The 18213-nt window shown below is 43.4% G+C and overlaps 1 protein-coding gene across 1 annotated transcript in view; it reads left to right on the forward strand.

Moving 5' to 3' along the window:
- DNAJC24 (DnaJ heat shock protein family (Hsp40) member C24) overlaps positions 1–18213 on the forward strand; it is a 168135-nt gene that overhangs the window by 84881 nt on the left and 65041 nt on the right. The window contains exon 3 of the mRNA XM_069223478.1: positions 15172–15310. Coding sequence (XP_069079579.1) covers positions 15172–15310 — 139 coding nt within the window. The remainder of the gene's footprint in view (positions 1–15171; positions 15311–18213) is intronic.

Below are 18213 nucleotides of genomic sequence, written 5' to 3' on the forward strand. Positions count from 1 at the left end.
ACAATTTCCACATTTTTTTGCTTACTTTGTCTCTTTTCTTCAGGTTCTTTTTCAGGTCTCAGTCTGAGTTCTCCTGCATTTCACTTCCGTATTCCAGCTTTTGTTAATAAAAAATGGAAGTTAAAGGAAAATTGCTTTGAAGACTCGCATTCCACAGTTGTTTAACCATATTGTCTCTTCTGTGCTAGGGTACCAGGGCTAGTCTCGTCTGTTAGCCAGAAAAAGATAGGTCTTTAATCAAATGACGACAGTTGTTGGATGGTTGTGCAGATGGAGAACAAAACAAACATTTATTTTTATAACAGTACAGTCTTCTGAATGTGTACATGCAGTGGCAATATTAGATGGTAATAAACTTTCTGGGCCACATTAGAAGCATTTTTCCAATGATTCATCATTGATGCTCTGAACACAACTTATGTATGTGAGTGTGTGTTTTTTGTGAGGTCATTTCAGCCATGGCCCACCCTGTCACATTACTTGATGTAGTAGTAGTAGTGTTTCACCTTTCCATAGGACATGTCTGGTATCTATTGTGTTTTTTATCAAGCATGACTACTGTATACTTGTGTATACAGCACTACCTGTGACTCAGCTGCTTTATTTCGCTTGGGTTATATTTCCGTGATGTTCAACAGATTCCAGGTTGGACATCGGGTTGATCCAGAAACCCTTTCGGTGTAGCCACTAAATATGCACGTTATGACACATTCCATTTCTTCCACTCCTTAGATATGTTCCTTTATGAGACTGGTTTGCATAAAGTCTTCCCATTCGGTCTTGCCTCTGTGCCTGCAGTGGTGGGCTAGTGGCTTTCCCCTGATCATACTTTTCCACCATTCTCCTTTCGACCGAGGGTGTGATTTATCAGTATTTTATACTGAATTGGATTACTCTCCTTTTTACTGTCCTACTTACAGTGGTTTGCCCAGAATCTTGCGCTCCCAACCTGTCTTTTTCCACATTTGTCTTTCACTTACTGGTAGTGAAGAGGCACACAGAGCCAAACTTCACTTGCAAGGGAAAATATTTTATCATTCGGGACATTTTGCATCTTGATTCTGTACGCTTGCTCTTGGGTAACATTTCATTGATGCTCTAAACTGATGGTCTAGGTCTGCAGTGGTCGCCATACCTTTTTGTAGCTTCTTTGAAAAAAATGTGTTTTAGCTCTTGGCATCTCTCGTGAACTAATTTTGAACTGATGTATGAGCAGATGTTGAAAGGTTACAGCAGTCAACGCGTATGTGAATTGGACATCGAGTGCAGACCTCTGCATGAAATGTTGTCCATCTTTTGTTCAACTAGGCAGGTGATACTGGTCTGGTTGAAAGTGACATGATAGTCTTTATCCTCTGGCCACACATAATTTAGATGGCACTCCTTAATGTATGGATGTGGCAGTGCAATGAGTAGTGCCATATAAATAATGGCCATGATGTGGATATATTATATAGGTGCCATGCCATTGGCTTGCTTGTCGCGCTGTTATACCTGGACTGGTGTACACATGTAGCATAAGCATTTGGCCCCGCAACTATTTTCCATTTCGCTGTAAGTGAATTCTGCACCTTTCCCATTTTTTTCATGACTTGGTCCCTTGTGGGACAGCTCCTTTCCCTTACTCGCATGATATGTTTTATTCTAATTAAATGCTCATTTTTAATTTCAAAGTAATGGTGAATCCATGTCTGTTTTATGCCCCTTCTCGGTTAGTGGGAATCTGCATGTTAGCAGTTGATTGAGGACGGAGGGGTGTATATTCATGATTTTTATTACTATTAATGCAACCTTTGTAATGCCTGTATACATGCAGTTGCTGGGCTGTGTTTGTTCACGTGATTTTGAGGACCCTTTGTTTCTCAGATTGTGATGCACTATGTATTACCGAATGTCCAAGTTTGTTTCTGCACACAATCACTTAATATTTAGCCCGTTGTACTTCTTGATTATTTGTAATTTTGGTGTTCCTAAATCTGTCCGGTTGGAATGATGCTGTCTATATTAGCATACATGTCAAAATTAACTAATACCTGGAAAGGAGATTTGATGGAAAAAAGAAACAGGAAGCTTTATTTATTCCATTAACTTACACTGGAATGAAACTCAGAGGTTTATGGCAAGAGAAAGCCATCCTTTGTAGCTTACAAAAATGGTAGTCGTCTACCTCCGTCTGGAGTGTTGGCATGTGTCTGTAAAGGGGGTGGGGGGCGATCAGTCGTACTTAGCTACTTGACCAACCTTCACCAATACTAAGTGTGGATCTAAATTGGATAAATGTGCCCTTTGACAAGAGATTTGAAAATTAATTCTAATTTGAAAAACATACCAAGGTGAAATCAGTGGTATAAAGCAAAAACATTCGAAGGGGCGTGGCCAATATGGTGACACAAGTGGTTGCCTTTCCATGAGGCTCCATAGCATCTCGGGTCCATTGCCCTACATTCTGCATTAATCTGCCCCAAGAGACCCCCCCCGTATGGAGGCGCTCTTCCTCCACATGAGGGTCATCTGTGGTGGGGGAGTGCAGTGATCTTCCATTGCGACAGATGCTTCCCAGCGGCCTGGCAGTGCACGCTCAACGGATCGGCCTACACAGCAGAACTGAGCAGCTCATGCCTGACCCGGTGCTGGAGGCCTGGGGAAGTCCCCATCGTTCACTGTGGATCACTGGTGCATCAGAGGGGCTGAGACCTGCCCCCACTTTGAGCCTGGAGAAATGTCATGCTGCACGCAAGGAGTGGAAGAGGCGCAGGGCCCCGGGAGCTCGAGCGCTGGTGACGATTGACCACGCTGTGTGAACACTGCAGGATGGACTACTAGTAAGGAGAGTGGACTGCTGCCTATTGGGCCCTGTACCTACATCAGCTCCCTCCCTGCTGGCTGAGACCGGGTGAGTGGAGGCAGATGGGAGCAGGCGTGTGTGTGCTGTTATGGGCCACAGTGCCACGATGAGCGAGGCCCCCTACGGCTGTGCTCTGATAGGAGCCTGACACTCAAAATCCCCCTGGGAGATCTAATGAGCACAAGGAATACCGTCATGAACGAGAGAGGTTTGCGAGGCCTCATGGTGCTCCGTGTTTGGCAGGGAAGCAAGGCCTGAGACTCCTGAGGGCCACACTCAGCTGCCTTTGGTGTAGAGGTGACTGATTCTTTTTCCCGAGCAACCATATACTGCCTATGACTAGGGGCAGAGACTGGGGGTCTTGTAGTAATGCTAAGCCGTCATTGAAATGTGGGCACTATGTGATATCCTAGCCTCTCAAGAACGCTATGGGTGGCGAGGAACTGGGCTCCTCAGAGGGTTTGCTAGCTACGTGCCCAGCACTGGAGCTCCTTTCACCTGGGTTGCGCGGATGAAAGAGGGCATGCGGCGACACTTACCTACTACATGAGAGGCAAACTCTTCATGGGCCCATTCCCTGCCTATAAGGATTGGATGCAGTAAGACACACAGGTGACTTCCTCAGATTGGCAGGAAGTTGCACACTGCCGCAGGGAGCAGGCCTCACCTGAGGTGGCAACATACACTAGATGGCGTTTTCCTTACATGCCTCCACTGCTTTACCCTTTGACTGGATGTTACACTGCTGCCGGTACTTGAAAATGGGGTCGTCCTGTGGCGAACTGGGTGCTCTGTAAGGCATGGGGGTCTTCCGCATCTGGCTCATTTGTCCACCCCTGGAAATAACAACCCAGTGCTCCAGCGCCCAAGATTGCCAGTGTTAGATCGCTGGGCCCTGTGGACAGTGGACAAGGGGGCATGGTTAGGCCAAAGACATCCAGGCCTCTGCCCCCTCAGAAATCGATAATGTTCATGTTGGCTGCCTTCCTGGAACAGACCGACCCAATCTGTCAACTGGAGGCTATGCTTAAGAAGCAAACAGGCATGTTCGAAAAGGTACACCAAGCCACCCAGGACTCCATGACTGCCATGGAGTCCCAATTTGGTGCTATCCAGGTGGAGACAGGCCTCCTGTGGGCAGACCATGCCAAATTGGCAGCTACAGTAGTTGAAGCGGAATCAACGCTCACCTCCCTGTGACACTCTATGGCTACAGTGCAGGACCAACTAAAGACCTTGCAGGCTAAGTTCCAGGAACTCAAGCTGAGAGCAGAAGATGCAGAGCGGTGTTAGAGATGCAACAATGTCTGCTTTTTGGGGTTATTCGAGAGGGCAGAAGGCCCCAACATGGAACTGTTCCTGGAAGAGTGGCTCACTCATATGGTTTTGGCCAGCCAAGTGCCTGTGTTTTTCTCAGTGGACAGAGCGCACAATGTTCCTGGTCATCTGCTGGCCCCGGGTGCCCCCCCCCCCCCCCCCACTCATGGTGATCATGCGTCTGCTTAACTACAGAGACCAAGATCTCCATCTGCAGCTGTTCTGGGCCCCTGGTCTCACAATGGACATACCATTACGGCATACCCTAACTACCCTGCTGAGGTTCAGAGGCGTTGCAGAATGTCTGGAGCCATGAATTTACAACTGCAGAAATTGGGATTGAAATATGCCCTTCTTTCCCCCCCCAAGGACTAGTGTAGTGAAGGCCAACATGGCCCATTTATTCTCCTCACCTGATGAGGCAAGGTATTGGTTGCGTTCTAAAGGTGTTAAGGATTTGTCCGGGACTGAGGGTGAGGACTTGCGAGGATGGTCTAATGCAGACCTCGACCATGTCCATTGGAGGAACAAGCTGCCAAAGAAAGGGCGCAGGCTATGGCAAAGGTCTCGCTTCACTGGACTAACCGGTTGCAAGTGCTAGCGCCCGACACTGATCTGGAACTGTGTGCCTAGAGGGCCTGGGTAGCTAGCCTCCAACAATGACTCTGCTATTCTCTTTGTGAAATCTCCTCGCAGAGACCCTAAGTGTACTGGTGAATGATATGCACATGGTCCGTGAGGGGGGGGAGTAATTGTTGGATGGATAAACGGCATCCCCATGGAAGGGGGGCCATGTTACATTGGTCCCTTATTGGGTTGTGTTGGTAACATTATGAGGGCCTGAGCAAGCTGGGGCCACAGTGATCCATTTTTGTGATAGTTCTTGGCCGTCCCTCCCAGGACTTCCACACAGACTGTTTGGATTCAACGCTACATTGTAGATATGCCAGAAGACCTCCAATGAGTCATGTGATGATGCCTGTTAGCGTCCAAGCTAAGGGAGTGGGTGTTAATATTATGTTTTCTTTGTTCAGTTTATATGGGATGGGATAGGGCTGCAAGGATACAAGGGGGGGGGCATGTATGTTTACAAATCTGAGGGGTACAGCTCAATTGTGATATGGCCACAACAAATAATGCCTTGACCTGGAATGTGAGGGGTATGGCAACTCCTATACACCGTCACTGAATCTATGCATACCTCAGGCGTAGGCACATATACACCGCCTGCTTGCATGAGAAGCAGCTCACTGCCCCGAGCTTGAAAATGTCTCCAGGCGATGGAGCGGGCAGATATTCGCACCAAGTATTCTGATTTTGCTAGGGGTGGGTCCTGATTTGGATAGCACCAGGAGACCCATTTGTGCAGAGGAGGACACTGGTGGACTCTGAGTGCCGATTTATATTACTGGAAGGTGCACTGGATGGGCAGTCTCAAGATATGCACCCAACACGCTTCAGGAAGATATCCTGCCTCCCTTGTCCCAGGTCCTACTCAAAGATTCCCAGGCGACTAGTCTTTCGGGGACAGGGAATTTTAATTGTGTGCATAACACAGACCTTGCCCGATCAATCCTTCCCACATCCCTAAGCGGGACACGGGGCCTACAGGTGACCAGGCACTTTACACACCAGACAGATATGACTCCAGTACATGATGTTGACGTTAGGTCACCTGGGAGATGCAGAATAATCATATTACGCATCAGACTATCAGGTACATACTAGACTGGATTACTGCTTTTGTGATGCAGAAGTCTGGCCCCGAAATCAGAGCTCGCAAGGGAAGACACTGTTGGACCTTTGACCCTTTATGGTGTCTATGCACTGGGGGAAGATAGGGTGCTAATACAGACTTGACACTTCCAGACGGAGGCTCTCCTTGATGCAGCATATTGGGAGACATTGGTGTCCACCTGCTCCATTATTTTGAAGAGAATAAGGGCTCCACAAAATCAAAAGGCACTGAGTGGGATGCTATGAAAGTGGTTATGAGGGAAAATTGTATCAAAACTGCATGGGGTGAACGGGTGTCTCGCCTCCACAGAGTGCTGGCATTGGAGACACAGCTCAGCACCACAGAATTAGAAGCAGTGACTTTGATTGAAGCAAGGGCATGGTTGCAAGACTTGAGAGGTTAATACAGGGCGAAGCACTCCACCCACAGCATCTTGACTATAAGGTATCGCTGGCACTGTAGCACGCAGACGGCGATAAGCCAGGTTGCATATTGGCGTGGCTGTTGCGCTCTGAGGTCCCCAGAACTATCATAGAGGCAATCCGCACCACATGGGTGAGGTTGTGATCTCTCATGTGGCGATATGTGAGTTCCTTTGCTTAGCACTAAGAAATGCTATACCCATCCCCTCCGGACCATCTGATCCACCCCCAGATCTCCTACGGCAGTACATTGCTGAGGTGGCCCTTCCCCAGTTTGACTCCTGCAGTTGCAGGAACTTGAGATTCCCCTGCAGCTTGCAGAGATACAGGTGGCGATACGCCTGACAGCCCACAATCAGGTTGTGGGTACCGATGGGTTTTATGTGGAATATCATGCATTTTAGAGGGCCACACTGGTGCCCTAATTGCTGGCAATATATAAGGAAGTGCACCAGAGGGGTAGGCTACCAGACTTCTCATACGAAGCCCTTACAGTGGTGCTGCCCAAGCCAGGGAGGGACCATCTGGAGGTTATCTCATATCGTCCTTTGTCAATGTTAAACATCAACTACAAAAGTTTAAGTAAAGTATAGGTGAATTGTTTGCTCCCAAATCTACAGAGCAGTGCGGATTCATCCCTCATAGAGCCACGTTGTCTGACAAATACAGGCTATGTCATATTATGGATGCAGTTGCAAGGTCTGGGGAGCTGCCAGTAGTGATCTCCCTAGACTTTGAGAAAGCTTTTGACACCCTAGGAAGCTCATACTTACTGCTGGTCTTGGAGGGAGGGGCTGGTAATGGGGCCTGAGTTCCTAAGATGGGTGCAGTTATTATATGTGGCTCTCTGGGCATAAGTGAGCACAGGATGTCAAATAACACATCAATTTGCTAGTGGAAGAGGCACCTGGCAGGGTTGTTCCCTTCCCCCCCCCCATTATTTTTACCATGGCCATGGAGCCCCTGGCTGCCTTATTGCTGGCGAGGGGCCCTGCCTGGGGCGTGGCAGTGGGCTTCACCTGGCTTATAGTTTCATTATACGGGGATGACATCCTGATGTCTTTAAGAAATCACAGGCGTAGACTGCCAGATCTTTTAGCTCTCCTGAACCTCTTTGGAACCATTTTCAAAACCAAGGCACAACCAAATAATCCAAAAGATTTGCAGTACGTGAGGCAAACCAAAGATGTATTCTGGAAACGTCATATTCTTGATTGTGATTTATTCTCTTCACAGAATAAGTTGGATAACAGCAGCTGACGTGTTTAGTCTTCAAGACTTTTTCAAGGCATAATAGATTGGACTTGGCTATGATGATCTTTATTCGACTTACAGCCATGGCTCGGAAGGCGGCACAACAACTTTGCTTGACAGCTGGTTAAGGGAGGTCCTTAAGGGAACAGTGGCCGAGGCTGACATGATGACACAAGACCTACACGTTAGGGGTGGAGGTGGTAGGGCCACAGTGTGGGACACATATGTGATCAAGCTACAAGATGCAATAGGTACCCTCACTAGACCATAGACCTAGTGCACCGTATGTATCGGAGTTCTGCTGCTAGATGCTTGGGCTATAAAATAATTTCAGTGCATATGAGATTGCCTCTCCCTTTGGATGCCCTAGAAACCGATGTCTCAGAGAGGGCCCTAACACCTTTCATCTGCTTGTAGGTCCCCCTGACGCTCCCACCCACAGGCCTCCTCCTCCTCCCCCACCCCCTCCCTGTTTTTTCCATTGCTTCCCCTCTGCTCCTGTCTAGCTCAAGATAACGGGCTTCATTGGCCACCTCAGGTTCGCAGTTACCCAGATAGTTTGTTCCTATGGTTTAAGTTGTGCATTTTGTCTCTGATAAACCCCTGCTGTACAGGCATAGGCTTTGAAGTGTAGACTCGAGGCCCGAGCTTCTCTGGCCTACTTCCCTCTGTTTGTGGACTGCTCTTTGAAAAACAGCAATTGGTGTGACACTCGCCCATTGAGATGCTCTGTTATGCTCTGTGATATATTGTCATACTATGAAGATAGTATTCCTCTTGCTGCAGCTGCTGAGATATTTGTTGATGTAAGAACTCCTAACTGCTGATGTTTTGATCATTGCTGTTTCACAATGAAAATGCCAATAAAGAATTATTTAAACAAATAAATCAGAAAGAAATGTGAGAGAGGTAATAAAGTGTGGTAGAGTAGTAGGATCTATACTTTCATCAATAATAGAATCATCTTTAAAAATGTGATAAATTAGTAGAATAGACTTCTTCCTTTTGAGATCAAATATCCCAATTTCAGCATATGTGGTCTCTCAACATAATGAAGACCATTTTATTGAAAACAAGCAAGCTCAGGGTGTGTACAGGAAATAAGAGTAAGATTGGTGGGGCATGGAAATCAAGATACAAAAGGACCAGACAGTGTAACCAAAGATCAATGCTTCAAACAGAAAATGGACAAGCAGGGGATGATATGAATCCAAGGGAATTTGTAATAATCAGTTTTTCATCTAAAGTGCTCAAACCGTATGAAAAGTGTGTGTTATCTAGTGCAGTGGTTCCCAACTTTTTGACTCCTGAGGACCCCCACTGAATCATTACTGAAAGTCGGGGACCCCCAAGCAACCTGTAAGATTTAAATTTCAAACATTAAAACAGTAATTTGCAAAAAATACACAAATAAGTGCACACCAAACAAACGCTCGAATCACTAACGATATAATTATTTTATATTGGAAAAAATATGCAAAATTAAAACATTTTTATGGGAAGGTTGGCACTGCATCTCGGCGACTAACTTCTCAATGTTTAGTTTTATTTAGGAAAGCTGAATCCTCAGGTTTTATCTTTAGGAATATAGATCTGAGAAAGTTTTTTCACATAAATATGTGGTGGGGAAAGGAAGTAAAACCATAAGGGCCTCTCATCTCTCCATAGCCTCTCTATCACATGTAATTTATTTGTTTTATAGCACCTCTCATTCCAGTGTAGGGAGTCGGAGCACTTTACAGGGGAAAACAAGGTGTAGGATTCACTTCACCCACATTGGCAGGCATTTTCTAAGAGTGCTTGGTCTGGAGAAGCACAAACTCAGGATTCAGAACACAGCACAGTGGTTAGCGTTGACTTTAATAATAAGAATGTATTTCTATGCAATCAAACCTTTTTTTAGCAGCACAAGAAAAATGAAAGTCTAGGGACAAAAATAACTTTCTAATTTGTGCCTTGCAGTTTGCATGCAGTTCCTTAATGGGAGTTCATAGCTCACTGTGCTAGATTATTATTTTAACTTATGTACTGCACAGTAAGAAAATAAACAAAAGCAGTCACTCACTGTGCTATGCACATAAATACTGTTCTTTGCCTGATACAGGTTCTTTGCAGCAGGCATATTAACCATCTGTGCTACCTTTGAGTCAAAACTGCCACTAGACAAAACTCCGGTCTCTCTCCAGCAAGGACATTAATCACTAGAGTAATCTCAACACTTTTGAAAACTGGAGGAAGTTTGCACTGCTTTTAAAACTGTTCAAGGGAAGCAATCAATATAAAAATAAAAAAAATGCAAGTGTTTGTCAGAGGAGAATTGCCTTCTTCCCGGCCCAGGCCTGCGGACCCCAAGGGAATTTGTCACGGACCCCTGGGGGTCCGCAGACCACAGGTTGGGAACCACTGATCTAGTGGACTTTCGTGTTGCCCAATTACTAATTTTGACTTGACAACATTCTGCATTTATTTGCTTATGTTTACTACTAAACACTGCTTTAAAACGCTTTTTGTATGATTTGGCCCCAGGCAAAGCACAACAATTACTACTAATCTAGTTAATATATCTGATTTTGTATTTTGATGCCGGGGTATTGACCAACTTGTGGCAGAATGAGTTACTAGTAGTAAAGTAGGTAATATTGTAATCATTTTTGAGAGAATGTTATCTCCACAAAGGTTACAGACAACGGGTGTTAAAACAATTAAGCAAGCCAACTGCTAACGTGCAAGCTAAATTAAGAAAAATGTCCCAAAAAAATTGGTAGACATTGTTACTATCAGTAGAACGGAAGGAATGCCTGTATGCCCAGAACACCTTTACTTTCATACCAAAGGCTTACAAATGCCTGGAAAAAACACCTCGTAAAGGTATTGTCAGTATAACAGCAGCTTCACAGAAAATGTATATCAATTCATCACTAAATTTCTGTTACCCTGTGTAACTTTTTAACATTATACATTTCGGATACAGGAGATGCCACCAGAAAGTTTGAAGGTCTACCAACAGGAAAGGGTTGGCGTATTGCTGCATTAAATGTATGCTTATGTATACCTATACCAAAAATGATGGCATTCAGTTAAGACCTATTTTCTGTCTGATTGATCTGCATTTTAATTTGATCATACCCACATGCTTATTGAGCTGGCCATCTTAATCTTGAATAATAATTTATATTTGACAGAAATTCCTATATACAGTTGGAGGGTACTGCCATAGGCATGGCATTTGCTGCATACCATGCTAAACTTTAGATGGGCTTCTTTGGAGAAAAAACAAGCCTGGTCTCAAGAACTGGAAGAATAATGTTGTTACTGATATAACTGAAATATCAGGATGACTGTTTAGATCATATTGCAGTTTTTAAATTGACAGGCAGTGTCTATACATGCAAATACATCAATTTATATTTTTTAGTGCATTGGTATGGTACTCTTCACTCACATATTGTGAGATTTGGTTCCTCCTTGGTTTCGTGTTGAGGCAATATATAAATATTGTTCTTTGGTAACTCACTGTGTGACCTGGACTGGAGAGTCATAGCTCAGGGACGAGACACCACAGGAATGATGGTGGCTCCTGGGGTTTAGAGACTGCTCGCTCATGACTATCCTAAAGCATGGAGCTGTTCTGGAGGTCAGCAGGAATAGTGCACAAATTGTTGGGAAGACATGATCGCAGTGGTCCTTACCTTGACCACTTGCATCACTTGACCAATGGATCCTGCAGCCCAGTTGTGCTCCGAGCCTTAGTTCTGCCTTGCAAGGGGCAAACTGTTTATATAAATATGCCCTTGCCCTTTTTGGATCTTTCAGCAATAGAAAATATCACGTGTTAAACTATTTCCATGTTAATAATTTGGTCCAAAAAAATTTGAGGCTTGTTTTTAATGCAACTTGCAAGCAATCAATATTACAGAAAATGAAAAGAAAGTCCTATTATGTAACAAAAGAAAACTGCTTTTATGTACATAACTGTTTGCATGTAAAGCACTCCCTTTCCTGCTGAATTTGGCCCATGCTGTATAAAACTGCTAATAAGTAAACCCACTTTAATTTTGGAAAGAGTAATTTTACTTGGTAGCTGTTTACATAAACTCAATAGAAGAATGTAGTTTGTTGTCAAGTGCTTCTTTCGTATGCCATCTCATTTTTTTTCTTCAAATGATAATTGGAATAAGGGTAAGAGTAGAGGGTCGGAGAGGGCAGGACAGCAACACAGAGTGAGAAGCAGAAAAATAATGGAGAGAAACATGGAGTAGAGAAAGGTGGCACAGAAGCACACCAATGAATGAGAGCGAAAGGAGTGGTGGGACAGACAGAAGCAGACAAATGAGAACATTATTGGGGATACAGAGGAACATTGGTGAGAGAGGTCATCATGAGTGTGGGTGAGGAACAGAATAAAACGGGTGAGGGTGAGCAATGTGGGATGCAGAGCTCAAAGGTAGGAGAGGGCAACATGAGTGTTGGTGGGGAACAGAAACACACAGGTGGGAGAGATTGACACCGAGTGAGGGGAAAGAAACACATGATGGAGACAGTTTTAAAACATGCGCACTCTCATGGAGTCCTAACATACAGAAAAAAGTAGCTCCCAAAACCCGAGCTCTGGAAGGACACAAGTACTTCGACCATTCTCCAGTGGAGGGGCAAGCACAAGAAGAGGAAACCAAGCCCACAGAAGCTAACAAATAAGAAGCAAGCACATTGGAATGACAGTACAGCCAATGAATGGTAACCAATGGGTGGGCCCCAAGTCCACTATAAGCTAACTTTATTCTTACAACAGAAAGTGCATGCAATGTCTAGTAGGCAAGACATAATAAAAATCAATACATCACTGTCCTTTTTCTGAGGCTTGTTGTTTGAAGCAGTGTCCCCTGCTGGGTAAACTCACTCATGAGTTAGCTTTAGATGAAGCAGGATGTAGGAGAGGATGAAATCAAATTTCTGATCACAGTGGTTGTGTACATCTGCAGCAAACCTTAACTTTAAATACTTACATGGGGGTGTCCACCGAGGAAATCTAAATAGAGAATATCCGAAATGGTGAAAAGGGCATTGTGTTTTGGCCATTTTGATTAGTTATGGTGCACATGCTTGATATGTTACGTTTGAGCTTGTCGAGCTACTGTGTAATAAAATCATGTCTTTTGTTTTGTTAAGAACTGCCAGAAAATATGCAAATAATTTCCAAATAAATAAAAAAAATTACCCATATATATTAGAAAATTAAATATTAACTGATTGATATAGTGTATATAAATAAAGAAATAAAGTACACAATTTAAAATGTTAAAACGTTGTGTAAATGTCAAGGAATTTGAAATAGGAGGGTAAAAACTAAATTGGTGTCCTCAGATTGATTCGTGTGAGCAGTGCAAGTGCATCAAACAAAATATAGTATGGGTGAAGAGCAGACTCTATTGTATTTAGAGAAGCTCCAAACTTCCTGTTAAAATTTAGATTTGTTTAATATTTGCAAATTAAAAATCTTTCATATGTGCATTTTTTTGATTTATGTTTATTTCTTTATTTTTTGCGTATTGTTTTGCGGGTTAAAAGCATTAAAAATGCTTAGGCAGAGGCCCCCTGCTTCTAGTAATGGCTCAATGGGGTGCCTTGGATTCCAATAATGAAGCAGTGGGAGCCTCCCGGTTCCAGTAAAGATTAACTGTGGGTCCACAGAATTCAAAATGTTAAGAACTACTGCCCCTTGCATAGTTGCTATAAAACCTGAAACTTTGACTTCGAACTGACTGTCCTGGGCCTGTGTTTGACGCTCCTCACTTGCCAGAGGCTAAATATGAGTCTAGTTTCCAGATAAGATGCACATTCCACAGTAGCTCTTTTCTGCCTTCTCAATTATCGTTTAAGTTGGATAAGCTCACAGTTAACTTTTAACATTGGGCAATGTTTGTGTGTGTGTGTGTGTGTGTGTGTGTGTGTGTGTGAGAGAGAGAGAGAGAGAGAGAGAGAGAGAGAGAGAGAAAAAAAAAAAAAATATATATATATATATATATGTAGCAGATTGCTTTTCTCAATTTTGTGTAAATGATGTGTATTAATGTGCTAGGCTTTGCTTTGAAATATTGCTTCTGAAAAGGTAAACGTGCTAGACTTCGGATAGAAAGGGGCTGTAGTGTAGTAGTTAATTAGCAGCTTACTGGCCTCACCTACAACATTTGAGTTGTTGAATGGCTAATTGCATGAAATTTGGCAGATAGCAGGTTTTATTTTGGAAAACAAAACTTTAAAAGAAAGCCTTTCTTTGGCACTTCAGTGGTGGTATTTTTTTCCTTTCTTGGCCATCCAGTGGTATTATTTTTTTATGTTATTCATCAAAGCTTATCACCTTTCATGAAAATGCATTTTTTCAGAAGTTGGTATGATCCATACATTTCATTCACACACCTACTAGAATGCTTCATACTTTGCTGAAGTGTGAAGACAGACTGTATTAAAAATTCCATTGTTTATTAGATCAAACAGGAGAGAGTGAAAATAGTTGATTGATCGACTTTACCATCAGTGTGCAGTAGGGCACCAGAAGATCCTATAATAATAGCTATAATAAACTCTGTGGGGATTGCAAATCATTTTATAGTGTGTTGTTTTCCTACTGTGTGCCGTGTCTGCTGTGCTCATTGCTCAGGGGTTTTGGCGCTTTGTGACAGCTAGACATTTTAAGCCTTAAATTGAGGATCCCGTACGTCATTACAATGAAGCCTTTAAAGGCCAAGCCAGCTTCACAACTTGTTCGCTAGGTCTGATTGTGGAAACATAAACACACAGCAGACTTGAGAGCAAAGCCTGTCCTGCCCCATCACGGTCCATCGATATTGGTTCAATAAGCAGAATGCTTTTTTAATGTCAGCGGTGGAAACACAAGAAATTGGGATTGTAGTTCAAACGATTTTGCCCTCTTCTGGTTTATCTTTCAGCTCTTTCCTGAAATAACTATTCCCTAACTATTATGACACAGATTATAGAACCAGTGATCCGTGCCTTCAAACGCCGAGTTTCAAAGGGCTCTTGAGCCACTGAACTAGAAAAAATTAAAGATGTTAAGGTAAAGCTCCAAAAATAGTGATATATCTACTGCAAATTATACATCTGAACTTTGGAGGCCTCCTTTTCTAATCGTAAATGTTATGACATCTTGTGCCCTTTCCAAGCCATCAGTTATTCGCAGTGGCTTATGGAATGTATACTTGTACAGATTTCCATAAGAGATCATGTCACCAACGCACATGCATTTTTTCGTCATCTCATATTCCTATACTGATACATATTTGCATGTGTATTATTCACCCTCTCTCTGTAAATCACCCACAAGTCCAAAGGTGTAATGAGGGAATTTTCCAGAAACTGCACTTGTGCTTATTGTGACAGTCCTGCCATCAGTGGTTTCCCTCTGAACTCCAATGGTCTAATTACCATGGTCGTAATCTCCTGTTCCCAACACTGTTGTCCCTTTTCCATGACACCTAGGTTCACACCATCTCCTCTTTGATAAATTTGAGATGTACTATCGATTTTTGTCCCCCCCCCTCCCTTCTCAACTTTTATTCTCTCTCCCATTTGATTGACAGTATCATCCAGACAAACAGAGTGCAGATGTGCCAGCAGGAGAACTGAAGGAGCGCGTGCAGAGGTTCATCGAGATTGATCAGGCGTGGAAAATTCTAGGGAATGAAGAGAGAAAAAAAGAGTATGACCTGCAGCAGCGTGGTAGGTCTGTCTGCGCGTTCTGCGGTGGAAGCAGCTTTTCGAGCACAGGGCGTAGGAGCGCTTGGCAGATATTTTCAGAGTGCTTTTGTGTGATCCGTGATTTGAGTTTATTTGCTTTTGTGCTGGCAAACTGATGGAGGCATTATTGTTTTTAATCTCGCCTGCACTACGCCATTTGTCAGAGCCAGTAATGTTATTGTGAGCCTGCTGTTAGGAAAACAGTCCTGCTCCCTTTATCATTCATACTGGTAACCTATATTGATTTTAGTCCAGGGATGTTCCACTCACATTTTAGAGAACAGAACTCTTGGGTAGTACCACACCAACCATAGTGGTTGTCCTCGGGTTAGGCGTCTTCACTAACCACATTTTAAGGTTCTATATTGCATTACGAGGACAATAGCAAACCAGGTCTGGTAGTATGACTCGCAATGAATCCTCGTGAGAGCCACATCAGTCAGATTTGGGCTTTGGTTCTTGACAGGCTTGACCAAACTGTGAGAAATGTGCCGAACTAAACTGTCTTAAATCTCTCACATCAGCGCGCCCTGGGTTTCAGAAGGAGAAATTATGATTTGATTTTTGCCTAGTTATTCCAAATCTTCAGTGCATATTTTGGGGATTCATACTTTACACCATGTTTTTAAAATGTTTGTTTAGGCTAAGCTTTTCCTAATATGTGAATATGTTTGTATAAACATTTTCCAGCAGAGCGCTTTATCGCTGCAGTCTGGCAGCCTTCTATGCAGTTCGAAAAAACCTCTTCAATCAGCAGAAGCTGCTGGAAACAACAAAAACATGGGAGAAATGTAGGTCAGGCCTGTCACACTTGGGCTAGCGTTACATGAAGTGATAGGCTGCCGCTCTGTCCTGGCCTCGGGATAGGCGTCCCTCTGCCTTCCATTAGAACCTGCAGTAAATGTATATGCACCCTACATGTTAATGGCGGTCGTCAATAATAGCGCTCTGCCCATGGGGAAAACTCGCCCCGCACTCCACAGTAACAGTCCACCCCACCACAGCCGTGTAGTCGCCACCACTTTTCAACATGTCGCATAAAAGCCGCCTTCTTCCTCTGTAGTCCGTTGATTTGTCCTTTTCCACGTCCGCGGGCAGGCCCTATAGCTTCCCATCTTGTAGTACACGTTTCTTTCTGTTAAATGGGCAGATGTGCCTAAGGAAAGAAATACTACGTATGTTTACAAACCTCTTCCTGGCATTAGGTGAAGGGTGGGAATTAAACATTTCTGCAGCATGGAGAAAGTATATTTTAGTGGATTTTTTTTTTTCACAGACTCTTAAAATCATTGTGTGATAAAAATCTTTTTTCTTAGAATTTTCAATGAGATTGTATTACCCTGCAACAGTATGATTTATTTTTTGGAGCTAGGGTTATGGCATGTTAAATTATGTAAAGTTCATCTGTGCAATAGGATTCTCCTGTGTTAAGTTGTAACTCTCCGTGTACTAAGACTTTGAACGTGTGTCCACAGGAGGGTGTTTAGTTTATTACCACACGGGAGTTTTATGCCGGAGCAAACACGGCCGCGCTTTCCTTCATGTTCCATTTGCTCTCGGGTATTTATGTAAATCGGTTTCTAATATAGATTCTAGTGTTCTCCATATTGGTTAGTTCTATTTCTGACATGTTCTTCACATACACCTTTACTCGTTGTTACAAATCCGTTTAGGTTCTGCCTCAGGAGTGAAGTCTGCTCAGCCCCAAGAGAACATTTTGGTGGCATATTGATTGCACGGTAGGAAATTATTTAGCATGACATGGGTACATCTGTCCATAGTAGAACACAAACATTCTTTATGAACATTGATCTTCGAGCAGATTTCAAAGAGCCACATTGTACTTTTAATCATCTGCAAAAGCCGACCTTCTGAATTTAGAACTTTAGTTAAAAGCTGAAAAATTAAAACGTCATTCACTTTTAGATTGCTACCATAACATCCCTGCAACTGACGTTTTTAGAGGAATAATTTGTTAATAACAAACAATATTTTCTTTTGAGTTAAAAACACGTTTATTTCATTGTTTTTAAAATAAATATTTAAAATGATATACTTTGACCTCCGGCCAAACCACCCGCTTGCATAGCTTTTGGCTGTGAGCAGTAGCATATATACGCAGGCGGTAGCCTCCAAAAACAACTAATGCGCAGTCCTTGTATTCCCAGAACATTATGCACATGGCTGTTGCCTGTGTGCTGCAGGCTCTATTCAAATGCCCTTGAGCCAGCACCCATCTCTCCCCACCCCCACCACAGACACAGCTGTGCATGGCTTGGGGTGTCTTCAGCAGGCTGTGGGAACATGAGGTGCTCTTTGGCTATGCACTACACCCAGCCCTGTGGCCACATACAGCAGGTTTAAGAGCATGGCATGGCTTGGCGTTGTACCCCTGCTCTCCGTACTCATTTCAGCACTATGATATATATGGCTGTTTTTTTTTTTTATTTCACTCTGTTTGTGTTTATCTGAAGTGAGTACCATAGAAGCAAGATGGAAATCACTATCATTTCTTGTAGGCACACATGGCAAGCCACTCTTCCTTTGGGATCCACAAATCCTGCAGTTATTTTTTAAAAGGATCTGCCCTTTTGTAAACCCTCCCCAATCTTCTCATTGTTAGGAAGATTCCCCCTTACACATCCCATTTTTAGGTCTGGCATTTACCCAAGATGTCTTGATTTTGCTAAAATTATATGTATATAATATACCTTTAGGAATTGTCAGCCAGTCCTCTTTAGTCATTGGCCTGCTATTGTCATTTATGTTTCTATTTTCCTCCCTACAGTGTACAGCATGGAGCTGTGAGTCCGTTCACTTGAGCCAGTGGCTAACTTCAGTGTGACTGAGAAGATTCTGATCTTTCACAAGATTGTATCCACACA

This window comes from Pleurodeles waltl, chromosome 3_1 (genome assembly GCF_031143425.1).
Source record: "Pleurodeles waltl isolate 20211129_DDA chromosome 3_1, aPleWal1.hap1.20221129, whole genome shotgun sequence".
NCBI lineage: Eukaryota > Metazoa > Chordata > Amphibia > Caudata > Salamandridae > Pleurodeles > Pleurodeles waltl.